This window comes from Rhinopithecus bieti, unplaced genomic scaffold, assembly GCF_001698545.2.
Source record: "Rhinopithecus bieti isolate Rb0 unplaced genomic scaffold, ASM169854v2 scaffold_11401, whole genome shotgun sequence".
NCBI classification, from domain to species: domain Eukaryota; kingdom Metazoa; phylum Chordata; class Mammalia; order Primates; family Cercopithecidae; genus Rhinopithecus; species Rhinopithecus bieti.
The window spans coordinates 381618-397458 of NW_016807151.1; the positions used below are offsets into that span (position 1 = coordinate 381618).

Here is a 15841-nt window from a genome sequence, read left to right on the forward strand (position 1 = left end):
CTGTTGGTGGGACTGTAAACTAGTTCAACCATTGTGGAAGACAGTGTGGCGATTCCTCAAGGATCTAGAACTAGAAATACCATTTGACCCAGCCATCCCATTACTGGGTATATACATAAAGGATTATAAATCATGCTGCTATAAAGACACATGCACACATATGTTTATTGTGGCACTATTCACAATAGCAAAGACTTGGAACCAACCCAAATGTCCATCAGTGATAGACTGGATTAAGAAAATGTGGCACATACACACTATGAAATACTATGCAGCCATAAAAAAGGATGAGTTCATGTCCTTTGTAGGGACATGGATGAAGCTGGAAACCATCATTCTGAGCAAACTGTCGCAAGGACAGGAAACCAAATACCGCATGTTCTTACTCATAGGTGGGAATTGAACAATGGGAACACTTGGACACAGGGTGGAGAACATCACACACTGGGACCTGTCGTGGGGTGGGGGGAAAGGGGAGGGATAGCTTTAGGAGATATACCTAATGTAAATGACGAGTTAATGGGTGCAGCACACCAACATGACACATGTATATATATATATGTAACAAACCTACATGTTGTGCACATGTACTCTAGAACTTAAAGTATAATAAAAATTAAAGAAGGAAATGCTGACACATGCTACAGCATGGATGAACCTTGAAGATATTTTGCTAAGTGAAGTAATCCAGTCACCAAAGGACAAATTTTATAAAATTCCACTTATATGAGGTTCCTAGAGGTGTCAAATTCATAGAGAACGCAAGTAGAATCGTAGTTGCTAGGGATTGGCGGGAAGGGAGAATGGGAAATTATTGTGTACTGGGTACAGTTTCAGTTTGTGCAGATGAGAAGGTTCTGGAGATGGATGGCAGTGATGGTTGCACAACACTGTGACTCTACTTAATGCCACTAAACTGTACACTTAAAAATTGTTAAAATGGCAGATTTTATGTTTATGTTATCACATTAAAAAATTTTGCAAGTGGTTGCCTCTGGAGAATGAGAATCAGGGATGAGGAAGAGGAGACTGCTATTTTTCATGATATGCTTATATAATAATTTTAAAACTACATAGATGTATCATTTTGTTTTAAAAGTAATTAATTTATTCAAATATGTACGTGAAAAGAATGTTCGTTGTCGGAAAGAACAACAGCCTAAATGGCTGCCAGTAAGTATTAGGTCAGAAAATTAAGCTATATCCATACAGTAGAATGCAACACAGCCTTTAATAAGATATTGAAAATCAAGGCCCACTGCAGTGGCTAATTTAACACCTGTAATCCCAGCACTTTGGGAGGCTGAGGCAGGTGGATCCCCTGAGCTCAGGAGTTCAAGACCAGCCTGGGCAACATGGCAAATCCCTGTCTCTAAAACATTAGCCTGGTGCAGTGGCATGCGCCTGTAGTCCCAGCTACGTGGGAGGCTAAGGTAGGAGGATTGCTTGAGCCCAGGAGGCAGAGATTGCAGTGAGACAAGATTGCACCACTGCACTGCACACACTGTAGCCTGGGTGACAAGAGCGAGACCCTGACTCCAAAAAAAAAAAAAAAAAAATCAAGTATGTTCACAGTATATTACGTTGGAGAGAGAAGGGATATAAAGGGCTCAGCAAAGCTGTTTGAATCTTAGGGTTTAGTCTTTTTTGTGTTTATATGGTTAAACTGAATTGTTTTGTTTTCTAAAATATTTTATGGATGACTAGTTAGTCATGTATGTATGTAGTAGCCTTCTCATAAAAATACTCTGATTTTAATTCTTAAAGGAGGAGAACGGCAAACCATTTAAATCTCAGGGAATTCCTACTGTGTGTCCAGTCTCACGATCCTCAAATGAAGCAACTTCCCCATACCATTCCCGAAGAAAGATGAGGAAACTTCGAGATCATAATGTCCGAACTCCTTCCAACCTAGACATCCTAGAGCTCCACACAAGGGAGGTCCTCAAAAGATTAGAGATGTGTCCATGGGAAGAGGCAAGTATCATGTTTCATGACAACAAAAAGAAACTTGGCTGTTTCTTAAAGTCTTTAAAGGCTTAATAAGAGAATAGTCTGACTGTTGTTGATATCTAATCTTGGCTGCAGCATTGTAGGGATCAGCCAGTAGTTATGCCTGTGACAGGGAGCGGTGCTAAATCTTTCTAGGTTTTAGTGTAGAATTTGAATGAATAGACCTCATTTGATTGCTGATACGTTTATTGAGTCTTTAGCAAGTATCACTTCCTCTTCTAGGCTCTGGAGAACATCGTGAGCAAAACTTAAGTCCCTGCCCCTCATGAAGCTTCAATCCTAGTTCAAGCTGGAAGGATGGGGAGACAGAGACATATACTAAAATAATATAATTTCAGATGATAAGTGTTATTTTAAAAACCCAAAACAATAGAACAACAGAATAAAGAGGGATGAGGTAAAGCTGGCTGCTTTAGCTAAGGTGGTCAGAGAGTCTCTCAGGTTTGAACCGACAGCTGAATAACAAATAGGAAGAAGTCAAATTGTTACTTGGTGGTTGGAGGAATCACATTACAGGCAGAGGGAAGAGCAAATGCAGAAAGCATCTGCTTGAGCCAGCAGTCAGCCTGGAGGACTGTTAGACTGGGAGACTGTCAGACGAAACTCTTAAACTTTGTGAAGTGCTGGCCTACTGGACAAAGGGGAAAGTGGAAGGCAGTAATGAGATCAGTGTAGCGCCTTTGCAGAACATGGTAGTGACTTTGTAGTGAGCTCTGCATCATCCATACTTTTACATCCCAAGTAGGGGATAAGCAACCATTTTAAATGAATAAGATCGAAGAACCAGGTGCTGTGGTGTGGGCCTGTAGTCCCAGCTGCTTAGGAGACTAAGTCAGGAGGATCATTTAAGCCAAGGAGTTTAAGGCCAACGTAGCTAGATCCTGGCTTTAAAAAAATCAAAAAAACCCATATATATAAAACTTTCTTAAATATTTTAAATTGTATGTAATTATATTGTTTTAAGATTATGTTGTTCTAAACTGTAATCATCAGAGAAGATTAAGCTTATTATGAAAGGTTCTATTTATTATTAAGGGGAAAATCACTATGAAAAGGAACTCTTTTTTATACATTAAAAACCAGCTACTACCTTTATGTCGCATGGTGACCCTTGTTCGTAGTGGTAGCAGTGTGGTGATCTGTAAGTTGCTGACTCGGTATTAGATGAAGGATGGGTGAATGGAAAGGCCCAGTAGCCAGCACTTTAGCAGGAAGAAGCAAGGGGAAGAGAGCTAAAATACTCTGAGGCAGCACTTCTCCAGTTTTTCAGCTTTCTGTAAGAATGACATTTCTGGGCCGGACGCGGTGGCTCAAGCCTGTAATCCCAGCACTTTGGGAGGCTGAGACGGGCGGATCACGAGGTCAGCAGATTGAGACCATCCTGGCTAACACGGTGAAACCCCATCTCTACTAAAAAATACAAAAAACTAGCCGGGCGTGGTGGCGGGCGCCTGTAGTCCCAGCTACTCGGGAGGCTGAGCCAGGAGAATGGTATAAACCTGGGAGGCGGAGCTTGCAGTGAGCTGAGATCCGGCCACTGCACTCCAGCCCAGGTGACAGAGCGAGACTCCATCTCACAAAAAAAAAAAAAAATGACATTTCTTTGAATTCACTTTATGCATATTTTATGTTTTACTTTCTAATGAATGCATTTCATAGTTAATGGCCCTCCAGAAAGATGAGCCATACTCTTGCTTTGGCTTTAGGAACTCTGGAGTGCCATACTGCTGCATATCCCCAAGCCCAGGTGGCTGCCTGTATCTTTGAGATGCAGAACCATGGGGGAGGTGGTGGTATACTGTATTCCTTCAGTCAAGCAGGGCTACCTGAGGGTGGATGGTAAGTAAGTTCTGCTTTTATACCTTCAGGACATCTTGAGCTCTAAACTGAATGGAAAATTCAACAAACATCTCCAACCATCTTCCACGGTACCTGAATGGAGAGCGAAAGATAATGATCTACGATTACTGCTGACAAATGGAAGAATAATTAAGTATGTAAAGTAAATCAGAGTATCAAATAGATTAATTTTCATTGGGTTTCCTTTGTTCATTTAACCCAGTGGTCCTCAACCCTTTTGGCACCAGGGACCAGTTTTGTGGAAGACAATTTTTTTTCAGCCAGGGAATGGTTTTGGGATTAAACTGTTCCACCTCAGATCATCAGGCATTAAATTCTCAATAAGGAGTGTGTAACCCTTGGACATGTGTAGTTCACAATATGGTTCACGCTCCTGTGACAATCTAATGCTGCCACTGATCTGACAGGAGACAGAACTCAGGTGGTAATGCTCACAGGCCCACTAACTAACCTCCTGCTGTGCGACCCAGTTCCTGACAGGCCACGGACTGGTACCAGTCTATGGCCCAGGGGTTGGGGATGCCTGTTTAATCTGTAGTGAGCTCAGTGGCTCACACCCGTAATCCCAAGTTGATTTGGGAGTCTGAGGTGGGAAGATCTCTGCGGCTAGGAGTTTGAAACTAGCCTGGGCAACTTAGCGAGACTCCATCTCTACAAAAAACTAAAACTAAATTAGCTGGGTGTGGTGGCCGTGCCTGTAATCCTGGCTACTTGAAAAACTGAGGTGAGAGGATTGCTTGAGCCCAGGAGTTCAAAGTTACAGTGAGCTATGATTGTGCCACTACGCTGCAGCCAGGGCAACAGAGCAAGACCCTGTCTCAAAAAACAAAAACAAACAAACAAAAAACAAACCTCAGATCCCTAGTACATACTATTGCACAGTTGATTGAAATATGGGGATAGTGTCTCCATTCTCTCCTCTTTGTAAATTAAGGGAGGGGGAATAAATACTGTTTGGCTACAGAGTCTTGCACTATATTCTAACTTGATTATTTTTCCTTCTTGATACAGAGATGAAAGACAGCCCTTTGCAGATCAAAGTCTTTATACAGCAGATAGTGAAAATGAAGAGGATAAAAGAAGGACAAAAAAGGCAAAAGTGAAGATAGAAGAGCGTTCAAGAATAGAGGGAATAGAAAATGAAGAATCTCAAAAACCACTGAACAGTATGTTTTAATGGTTATTTTAAAGATCTTTTCATTACTAATATAATATGTAAAGTAACTTGCTAATTTTGAAGTTCTTAAGTTTATAATAGCAGAAAAGTTTTGTGTCCCTAAAACTGTCTTGAAAAATCTGAAGTATGTCTGAGTAGTTCACCCATCAGAGAAGTGCTGAATGTGAATGCCCAGTGAGGTGTAGTGGCCAGGCATGGTGTTCTCAGTGAGGGGGATGTATGTGGGTTAGAGATGCACTCCTCTAGTCAGTTTTTAAAGAGTCACTTGAAAGCTCATGCATGTTATAGGCCTCTACTCCCTAAAATAAAAGTTTCCAGTTTAATTTTATATATAAGTTCAGGTACCATGTATATGGTTTTCAGAATTAGGAAGTATATAGGATTAGCTAATCTGAAGCTGTTAGTAATCCATGTATTGTGGTTTTAATTGATGACTTGTTGACAAGAAGGTCTTTACTGGGTTATTAATTGGTTATCATCAGTATGGCAAAATAGTAACACTCCTTCTCCTTAAGGTCTTTCTTCTTTGAATTAAGCTTTAATTTCTCAACATATTTCAGGATCTCTGTATTCCTTTCTATTTTAAAAAGTAGTTCAAATAAATATTTTGGTACTTGACAAATAAATGTTTCAGATAACTAACATTTAATCCATGTTGAACACCCCAATTCCTGCTAATTTGAGTAAAATTGGCACTGCTGTAGTTGGTGACTCTGCCTTTGCACACATGCCAGGTGCTAATCAACAGGAATCCATCGAACCATTGCTCTATGTCAGTGCCTCATGAAAGAGAAAGCCCAGTTTATAAGCATGTTGAATTCACTATCTACGTGAATGCTTTTTATGTTTGGGAAAGTTACCTTTTTGTTTTCTAATGATACAACTAATGCAAAAGGAGAAGTGTGAAATGCATCTAGTAGCTAATTTTAGTTTCAACATTTTTCTTCTGGAAAGAAATATAAAACAGTCAATCTATCCAAATAAGGAATATATAATTATGGAAATACCACACTCAATATTTGAGAATATACTTCAGTCTGTATCTTGGCCAATTATGGAGAAAGACCTTAAGGGGAGAAAGAAATAAAGAAAATAAAAGTGAAAAAGGAAGGTAGAGCAAGAGATTGAGAGACATCACAAACTGGGTGGACTTTAGATATCACTTTGTCACCTTGTTCATCGTAGTCAAATGACTTTCTCTTTTTCTCTCAAATTTTCATTCTTTTCAGGGTTTTTTACACGTGTGAAATCAGAACTCAGGAGTAGATCATCAGGATATTCTGATATTTCTGAGTCAGAAGACTCCGGACCCGAGTGCACTGCACTGGTACGCCTGAGACCCCGTGGCTTGTACGTTATTTGATGGAAAGATGAGCATCACGTAACTTCTCCTGGAAGGAAGGCAAATGACAGCTTTTCTCAAAGCTTGTCTCTCTGACTTATGTAGCCCAGGGTCTTCTGTGGTGGTCAATGTACACACACGCCATCATGTGACCATTCACATTTGAGACATAGAGCTTTTGTCTGATTTTGGAAAGGGTAGAGGGAGAGATTCCTTTGCTTATACTATTCTTGTTTCATATTTCTCATGGATTATATTTTATGTTACCTTAAAGGAAGCCTATACTGTGTATTTTTTTAAGGTAGTATGTTCAGCTAGTTAATAGAGATTATCATTTTTTTCCATGTGAAATACAGAAATAATTCCAATTAAGATTCTGACTTTCCCTAGATGCATAAAATCTTTTGGACTAATGTATACAGACTTGGTCAATTTCTTATGTAGCTTTGTTTTGTGTAATTATTATCTCAGAAAATAACTTTACCACTGAAGAGTCTGAAAGTTCAGGTGATGAAAAGAAACAAGAAATAACATCCAACTTTAAGGAGGAATCTAATGTGATGAGGAACTTCCTTCGAAAGAGCCAGAAGCCATCTAGAAGTGAAATTCCAATTAAAAGGTAGGCTTGCTGATAGTAGTAAGTCTTATTATATTCTAAGATAAATACTATGAAAATTTTTTTTAGTTTTACATTTTACCAAAATGTCATCAGAAAAAATAGACTCCGTTTTGTGTCATCTCCTCTTTAGGGAATGTCCTACCTCGACGAGCACAGAGGAAGAAGCTATTCAGGGCATGCTGTCTATGGCAGGGTTGCACTATTCCACTTGTTTACAAAGGCAAATACAAAGCACAGGCTGCAGTGGTGAAAGAAACTCTCTCCAGGATCCCAGCAGCTGCCATAGCAGTAACCCTGAGGTTAGGCAGTTGTATCGCTATCATAAACCAGTGGAATGTGGTAAGAAACATAAAATACCCGTCTCTAAAAGTAACATATGGTGCCCAACTTAATGGCTCAATAATCCTCATTTAGGTTAGAGATTATGAATAAGCATCTTTAGTTGGAAATGTGTTAAGAAGGTTGACCAAAAAAAAAGCACAATGCTGACATATCATGTAAGATGGAAGCAGAGACCTCAAAATGTAAATTACCTGGGATTGACAATTGTGTTCACTAGCATCATTCTTCCATTGTTACGGCAAGCCAGTTAGTATTATTTCCCTTTTACAGACAGGTTGATCAGAGTGGAAGGAGTGTTTTGGTGCCTTAAATGGTCAACTAAGCTTGAACAATCAGCCCTTTTCCTTTTATGAGAGGAAAACAAGTTTAGAACCGTTTCTTTCTGATTGAGGCTATTCTTTCTCCTACTTGAAAAGAAAGTATTAGGAAAAGAGAATGGACTCAGTGGCAGTGTTAGGCATGCCACATAGTGTTTTCTTCTTTGTGCCTTTAGAGAAAATGTTTGTGTCCCAAAAGCCTGAGGACAACTGGGGAGAAGATAGTACTATATTAAAATTGAATGCCTATATAATTATGTACCTGAGGAGCCTGACATCCATTTCACTGAAATAATTTTATTTATTTATTTATTTATTTTATTTTTTTTGAGACTGTCTCACTCTGTTGCCCAGGCTGGAATGCAGTGGCACAAATATGGCTCACTGTAACCTCAACCTCCAGGGCTCAAGCAATCTTCCTGTCTCAGCCTCCCAAGTAGCTGAAACTACAGATATATGTCACCACACCTGGCTAATTTTTTGATATTTTGTAGAGACGAGGTCTCAACTATGTTGCCCAGACTGGTCTCCAACTCCTGAGCTCAGGTGATCCTGCTGCCTCTGCTTTCCAAAGTGCTGAGATTACAGGTGTGAGCCACCATGCCTGGTTATTTCACTTAATTCTTTTTTATTTTCTTTTTTTTTTTGAGACGGAGTCTCGCTCTGTCGCCCGGGCTGGAGTGCAGTGGCCGGATCTCAGCTCACTGCAAGCTCCGCCTCCCGGGTTTACGCCATTCTCCTGCCTCAGCCTCCCGAGTAACTGGGACTACAGGCGCCCGCCACCTCGCCCGGCTAGTTTTTTGTATTTTTTAGTAGAGACGGGGTTTCACCGTGTTAGCCAGGATGGTCTCGATCTCCTGACCTCGTGATCCGCCCGTCTCGGCCTCCCAAAGTGCTGGGATTACAGGCTTGAGCCACCGCGCCCGGCCTTCACTTAATTCTTAAAACAATACTTGTAGGTAAAATTACTCCCATTTTACTGGTAAAGGAAATAAGACTTAATAAAACGAATTTAACTCAACTTGTCCGTACTTCGCATAGCTATTATTCAGTGGTATTGGAATTTGAAGCCAGGACCATCTGATCTCAAAGTCTTTGCTTATTGTATAAGAGGAAATTGAAGTTTGGAGAGGATAAATAAGTTGCCTAAAGTTGCGTTGGTAATGGAATAACTCAATTTCAAATTTGGGTTTGTCTGTTTTTCTACTGCACCATTTTGTCTTCCTTTAGTCCTTTGAACACTTTCATGGAAATACTGCAAAATTCAGGCAAATACCTGCCTTTATTCTACGTGGAAAAATGTACCATTTTTAGAGAGAATTATTGCATTGGTTTTACATATACAATAGGTGGCCATAGAATTTGATTCTATATCGCTGGGCGCAGTGGTTCATGCCTGTAATCCCAGCACTTTGGGAGGCTGAGACGGGCGGATCACCTGAGGTTGGAAGTTCAAGACCAGCCTGACCAACATGGAGAAACCCCATCTCTACTAAACATACAAGAATTAGCTGGGCGTGGTGGCACATGCCTGTAATCCTAGCTACTTGGGAGGCTGAGGCAGGAGAATTGCTTGAACCTGGGAGGTGGAGGTTGCAGTGAGCCAAGATCGCACCATTGCACTCCAGCCTGGGCAACAAGAGCGAAACTCTGTCTCAAAAAAAAAAATTTGATTGTAGATCTTCCAGCATGTAGCCCAAAACCCATTATATAAAGACGGTCTTTGAGGTTGGTCTGAGTGTGGTGGTGTTTATAACTAATTGATCACGAACAATTACAGATTTATTTGTTCCTTCTCTATGTCACTGCTTCACTTGTCTAGCGAATGAATGAATAAATGAAGACAGTCTTTGAGAGAATCAAAAGAATTAACATAATAGGTTATGAGCTGGTGACTTTTTTTGAGAGGGAAAGACATATAGTGAAGGTAAAGGCATGCAAATAAGTATCTCAAGAGTTAATGTGTTTTTAAATAAAATGTCAACATAAATTTGCTTTTTTTTTTTCACCCCCAAGATGGAATCTCACTCGATTGCCTAGGCTGGAATGCAGTGGCATGATTTCAGCTCACTGCAACCTCTGCCTCCCGAGTTCAAGTGATTCTTGTGCCTCAGCCTCCCAAGTAGCTGAGATTACAGTCATCTGCCACCAAACCCAACTAAATTTTGTATTTTTAGTAGAGACGGGATTTCACCATGTTGGCCAGGCTGGTCTTGAACTCCTGACCTCAAGTGATTCACCTGCCTCGGCCTCCCAAAGTATTGGGATTACAGGCATGAGCCACCGCATCCAGCCTGCTTTTATTTTTAAGAATTAGGTTAATTTTGTCATTTCATATCAAGTTTGTGCAAAGTTAATTAAACTAAAACTTCTTTTTAGGATACCATGTCAAGACTGAAGATCCAGACTTGAGGACTTCCTCCTGGATTAAACAGTTTGATACTTCCAGATTTAATCCTCAGGTATAGTCAAAGTTTGAAACGTTAAAAGGAGATTTTAAATGGTCATTAACGTAGTTTTTGCTTTCTTTTTTAAAACTGTAACAACCAGTTATCAACTGCTAGATCTAGGCAGCCAAAAAATTACAGTTAAATGCACATTAGAACAATTGTCCATTTTGAGAGATGCCAAAATGATGACTAACATAAGGCTCATGGATAGAATGCCATCTGGAAAAGAATAATTTATTCAAGGGAGCAGTTAAACCACTGGCTGCCAACTTTGCCCTGTAGGTTATATCCGGTTAGATTGAAATATTCAAGGAAAAGAAGAATATCATATCTTTTTAATCTCTGATCTGTTTCTTGAACAGTTTTGGATACCAAATTTCTTTGCGCATTTGATGAAAGTTACAGATTATCTTTTTGGCAAAAAACATTCATGATAAACACAACTTTTGCTTACATTACTCACCATTTGTGCTACTACCACCCCCTCTTGCCCCACACCATTCATTGATTCCAGATGAAGAACCGTTGCTATAAGAGAAAAACCTGGGGAGGAGGGAGGGATTGCATTGGGAGTTGTACCTGATGTAAATGACGAGTTGATAGGTGCAGCACACCAACATGGCACAAGTATACATATGTAACAAACCTGCACGTTATGCACATGTACCCTAGAACTTAAAGTATAATAATAATTAAAAAAAAAAAAAACCTGGATGTTTTAGGGTCCCAGAATATTAATGCTTATGCCAAACAAAATGAGCCCAAAGTAGCAGTTTTGAAAAAACTAAAACTTTACCAGCAGCACCAAACAAGGAAAGTGATACAACCTGTTGCTGCAAACGTTGGAAAACAGCAACTAAAGAAAGAATCGAAGTTCTCATGTGGCATTGTGGGGCCCCAAACCTCTCTACCCTAAGCACACGTAAGAAAGAAAGTAAATCAGCAAAGGCAGAAATATTGCCTCTAGTTCTCCTTTAAGTGAAGAAACATTTGTGGGTGAGAAGGGAAGGAGGGAAGAGGAGACGGGAACTTGAGTCGACTGTTTAAGAAGTGAAGGGGAAATCTCTTGTGAATAAAGCTTTCACATAGCACTGAAAGACCTCAGCAGAAGTGAAAAGGGCCTCCTGGGTTTTGCCATCTTCCAGAGCCCTGGGTTGACTGGAGGAATGGACTAAAATCCCTGCAGGAGGAGATATCTGTGTATATAGACAGAAAAGACTCTGCCCCTAAATATGGAGCATCATTAATCTCTGAGTAGTGGAATTATGGGTGGTTTTATTAATTTTTTTTAATTTGGCTTTCTATATTTTTAAAAAATTTAAACAATTACTTTTAAAAAAAAAAGGCAAGTTTTGTTTTTTTTTTTTTTTTTTTTTTTTTTTGAGACGAGTCTCGTCTCTCCACCAGGTTGGAGTGCAGTGGCCGGATCTCAGCTCAACTGCAAGCTCCGGCCTCCCGGGTCCACGCCATCTCCTGCCTCAGCCTCCCGAGTAGCTGGGACTACAGGCGCCCGGTCCATCTCACCCGGCTAATTTTTTGTATTTTTTAAGTGGAGACGGGGTTTCTACGGTTAGCCAGGATGTCTCGACCTCCTACCTTGATTATCCGCCCGCCTGGCCTCCCCAAAGTGCTGGATTCAGGCTGAGCCACCCGCTCCGGCCAGGTTTTGTTTTTTTTTTTAAAGGAAGGCTTTGTGAGTACGTTCTTTGACTAGAAGTATACATTCCAGAGTCAAAGGTCATAAGAAATCTCATTATACTTTTCAGAATATGATTTTATAGTACCTCACTGTAGCTGGTCATAAAGTTTATCATTTATTAGCACTGTAGGATTCATTACATAATGTAAGCTATTATTTAAATCTGGCTGTTCTTTTATAATTGTTTTGAAAATAAATGAAAACATAGAGGACGGATGATTAGCATAATGAAAACTGGTTTCATGAAACATTCACACTGTAGTGTACTCTGTTCACATCTAGTCTGTTCCTTTCTCTTTTTAATGCTAATTATGACCCTCTCAGTTAATTTCAAGACTCACCAATCAGTAGCGTTTTCTTGCCCCCTGGAAGTTTACTCAATAGTCTTAAGAGACTGAAAGAGTGGTTGTAGTAAAAGGAAAACACCAAGCTTGGGACTCTGGATCTAAGGATTTCCTAGCAAAAAAATACAGTGGAGATGAACCTGACAAAAGATAGATTCTAGAAAAGAACATGGCACATGAGAGGTCCAAGGGAGCTGTGACGTGTCAAGGAAGTGGGAGAACCGTTCCCCCAGCTCAGGGTCCCTGTGTGGCATGTGCTCACTGAGCGGAGTAGCAACTAGGGCATGTTGCCTGTTTACATTGTTTTCTCTCACTCTTTCGCCTTCTTTTTTTTTTTTTTTTTTTTTTTTTTTCTCCCTTTTCCGTTTTTTTTTTTTTTTTTTTTTTTTTTTTTTTTTTTTTTTTGAGATGGAGTCTCGCTCTGTCGCCCAGGCTGGAGTGCAGTGGCCGGATCTCAGCTCACTGCAAGCTCCGCCTCCTGGGTTTACGCCATTCTCCTGCCTCAGCCTCCCAAGTAGCTGGGACTACAAGCGCCCGCCACCTCGCCCGGCTAGTTTTTTGTATTTATAGTAGAGACGGGGTTTCACCGTGTTAGCCAGGATGTCGCCTTCTTAACTTACGATGCAACTTCAAAACCCAAGTCCTTCAGAGCTACCGAGACGACATGATGTGGGAGTGGTCATTCTGTGGCTAATAGATGTTAAGAAAATCAGAATTCAGTAGTTTGTTTCTTCTGTTACTTGACTTTGCCAATGCATAGAGAGCTTAAATACCTCATTTAAACCCTAAAAATTCAGCCTCATTTCCTTCCTCCTCCTTCAGGATCTAAGTAGAAGCCAGAAATGCATCAAAAAGGAAGGTTCATCAGAAATTAGTCAGAGGGTACAAAGTAGGAATTATGTGGACAGCAGCGGCTCAAGCCTTCAGAATGGAAAGTATATGCAGAATTCAAACCTGACTTCGGGAACATGCCAGCTAAGTAACGGCAGTCTAAGCCCAGAAAGGCCAGTTGGTGAAACTTCCTTCTCCGTGCCCCTTCACCCTACCAAGAGACCGGCATCAAATCCACCACCTATCAGCAACCAAGCAACAAAAGGTAACTTTCACACAGGTATAGAGGAAGTATATTTCTGACTGTATGTGATGGTCATCGTGGCAGTTGACGTGTAGTCTCTACACTCAAGTTGTTCAACATCTCGCGCATCGTGATGGCAGTATACACAGGCTACTACAGTAACAAAGAGAAAGGATCCCCAAATCAGCTCTGAGGAGCAAAAGACAGATCCTAAAATCAGATGCTCAGGGATTAGCCAGGCTGAATTGGGGAAAGTAACAAAATAGACAGCTTTGAAGGCAGAGGATCAAGCCTGAGGCAGGGCATAAAGGGGAGAAGCAGAATATGGGGTATTTGTGAAGTGGTAGTCTGTTTTGTTGCGTAAGCATAGTGTAATGCAGGATAGGGAAGAACCCAGGCTGAAGAGCAGATAGACCAGACTGTGGGAAGGCCTTGGGAGTCTTGTGAGGGCCTAGTGTGATGAGGTGGAAGGGTTTTAAACAGCAGAAGTCTAGAAGTACAACTTTGTCCATGCAGAACACCTAAGGGCTTACTTCTCATAAAGAAAGCTCCCCCCATAGTCTTCCAGGTACTCTCTTAAGTGTGCTTTTCATTGTTATTGACACTTCTTTTGGTGTTTTATAGGTAAACGTCCAAAAAAAGGAATGGCAACAGCCAAGCAACGTCTTGGGAAGATCCTTAAGTTGAACAGAAATGGTCATGCACGTTTCTTTGTGTGACAGAGCTGCTGTTGCAGCCATTCTTCCCTTTGGAGACCAGTCTAGGGGCAGGAGCCTGGAGCTTCCCCTGTCCCCTTCTTGCCTGGAGCAGTTTGTGTGTATAGTAAGAACACTGCCTGAAGAACAGAATGAACCTGATGCTGCATTTTCACTGTGCCACACCCACTCAGCAATAACCATTTTGGACCTGGTGGGGGAGAGGAGGAAGGAGGGTAGAACCTTAAAAAGAGACCTCGAACTGGAAAGGGTCTCTTGTCAGGGCTTGAATTTTATTTTGTTGTTGGTAGTGTCTTGATGTATTTTCAGTGGTAGGGTAAAGAATTATCAATAATTTATTTAACAGATTTTTTTTAAAAGTTAACAGCTTTTAAATTCTTTTTTTAAAGCTATTTATTTGGAAGATTTCTGGAGAAATATCTCACTAATTTAGATGTAAGAATGTGAAGGTTTTTAAATTATTTTTGATAGTGTGTGTGTTACATGTGGGGAAGAACCACGGTAACAGTAACTAGTCTGGACTCTTAAATTTGATATTCAGGTTAAAGTCTTAAACAGGGATTTGATGCATTAATTATTTTAAATTAAGATGTATATGAAAATCATTTTATTTTATATATTTCATGTGTTTTTTATAAGCTATTAGCTTCGCTTTTGCTAACATCCAAGGTGCATACTGTTATCCAGGTTGATTACCTTATATCCCACCTTCCCTCTGCACTCCCTATCATTTTGTGATGACCCAGTGAGACTCTTCTCTTTGCAGGGAAATACTTTCTTAGCCAATGTATAAAAATTCCATAAAAGATCCCTCATTTCTCATTTCGTTTGACATTGTGATTTTCTTCTCAATATTAAAAAAATAGGCTTTTGCATTTTCATTTCTGCTGATGATATCTGGGTCCCAAAGAGAACAGCTTTAATATCTTTTTCCTACTTGTGGGAAAAGTGTTATAAGTTTGGTTAAATTGTCATGTTTATAGTTTTTCCAAATACATTTGTAACTACAACAGGCCTTCTTCGTACTGCTGGTGTTGGACAACAGGACTGACACCTGCTGCGGAGGTTATATCTTATGATGCTTTTATTCTCCATACCTGATTTGTTGGAAAATGTTATTTGACTTAGGATATTCAAATCTGCATAATAAGCCGTTAATATAATAGGATTAATACTACATTAAGTTGTATAGAAGCAAGCATGTTGGAATAGCTCTTTTGTGTGTATTTACTTTTTTTATTTCTTAATTTTCAAAGAATTACTTAAGATATGGATTTGGAGTAAAATAGGTGCTTTTGGCAGTTTCTTCCATCTATCCTAACCTGACCAGTGCATATTGAGGTTAAGTATCTGGTTAAACTTAAGGTAATCATTTATTTCCTTTATGTATGATTTTTACTAAATGCCAGTTTTCAGTTGCTTTTAGTAGCTTCTATTTTCCCTTTTTTCCCTCCATGGTATAAAATAAGTGATTTCTGGGGTGAGGCAGAAATGTTCCCAAGTCTGACAATAGAGCATTTTACAAATTCCTACAAAGAAAATATAGACAAATAGATAAAATTTATTTTTATGGAGAAGAAGTACGGCCGTATTGTGGATTTGTCTTTTTTTACTCAGCAAGATAGCAGGACTTACCCTTCTCTATTAAGTATCACTTGAATTGCTAAGAAGAAAAAAGTCTGTACCATCATCTTTGATGGTTGCATTCAAATGTGTATTTTCAGAGAGAAATACTTCTTAGTGTCCCCATTCCAAAATGTCATGGGATAAATATGAAATAGTTTATGAAGTAGCCTTTTTGGTTCAGAGTGACTGGACCAAAGTCTGAATCTTATCTGGGTATCAGGAAAAATAATTTTTATGGAAATCCTCAGTGTCTATAAACAA

The 15841-nt window shown here is 39.9% G+C and overlaps 1 protein-coding gene across 1 annotated transcript in view; it reads left to right on the forward strand.

Annotated features, from left to right (window-relative positions):
* KDM7A (lysine demethylase 7A) overlaps positions 1-15245 on the forward strand; it is a 93110-nt gene extending 77865 nt beyond the window's left edge. The window contains 9 exon segments of the mRNA XM_017880396.1: positions 1768-1977; positions 3882-4006; positions 4885-5039; positions 6280-6393; positions 6864-7011; positions 7142-7350; positions 10050-10132; positions 12986-13259; positions 13863-15245. Of these exon segments, the coding sequence (XP_017735885.1) occupies positions 1768-1977; positions 3882-4006; positions 4885-5039; positions 6280-6393; positions 6864-7011; positions 7142-7350; positions 10050-10132; positions 12986-13259; positions 13863-13957 (1413 nt within the window). The 3' untranslated portion in view covers positions 13958-15245.
* Positions 15246-15841: the final 596 nt, after the last annotated feature.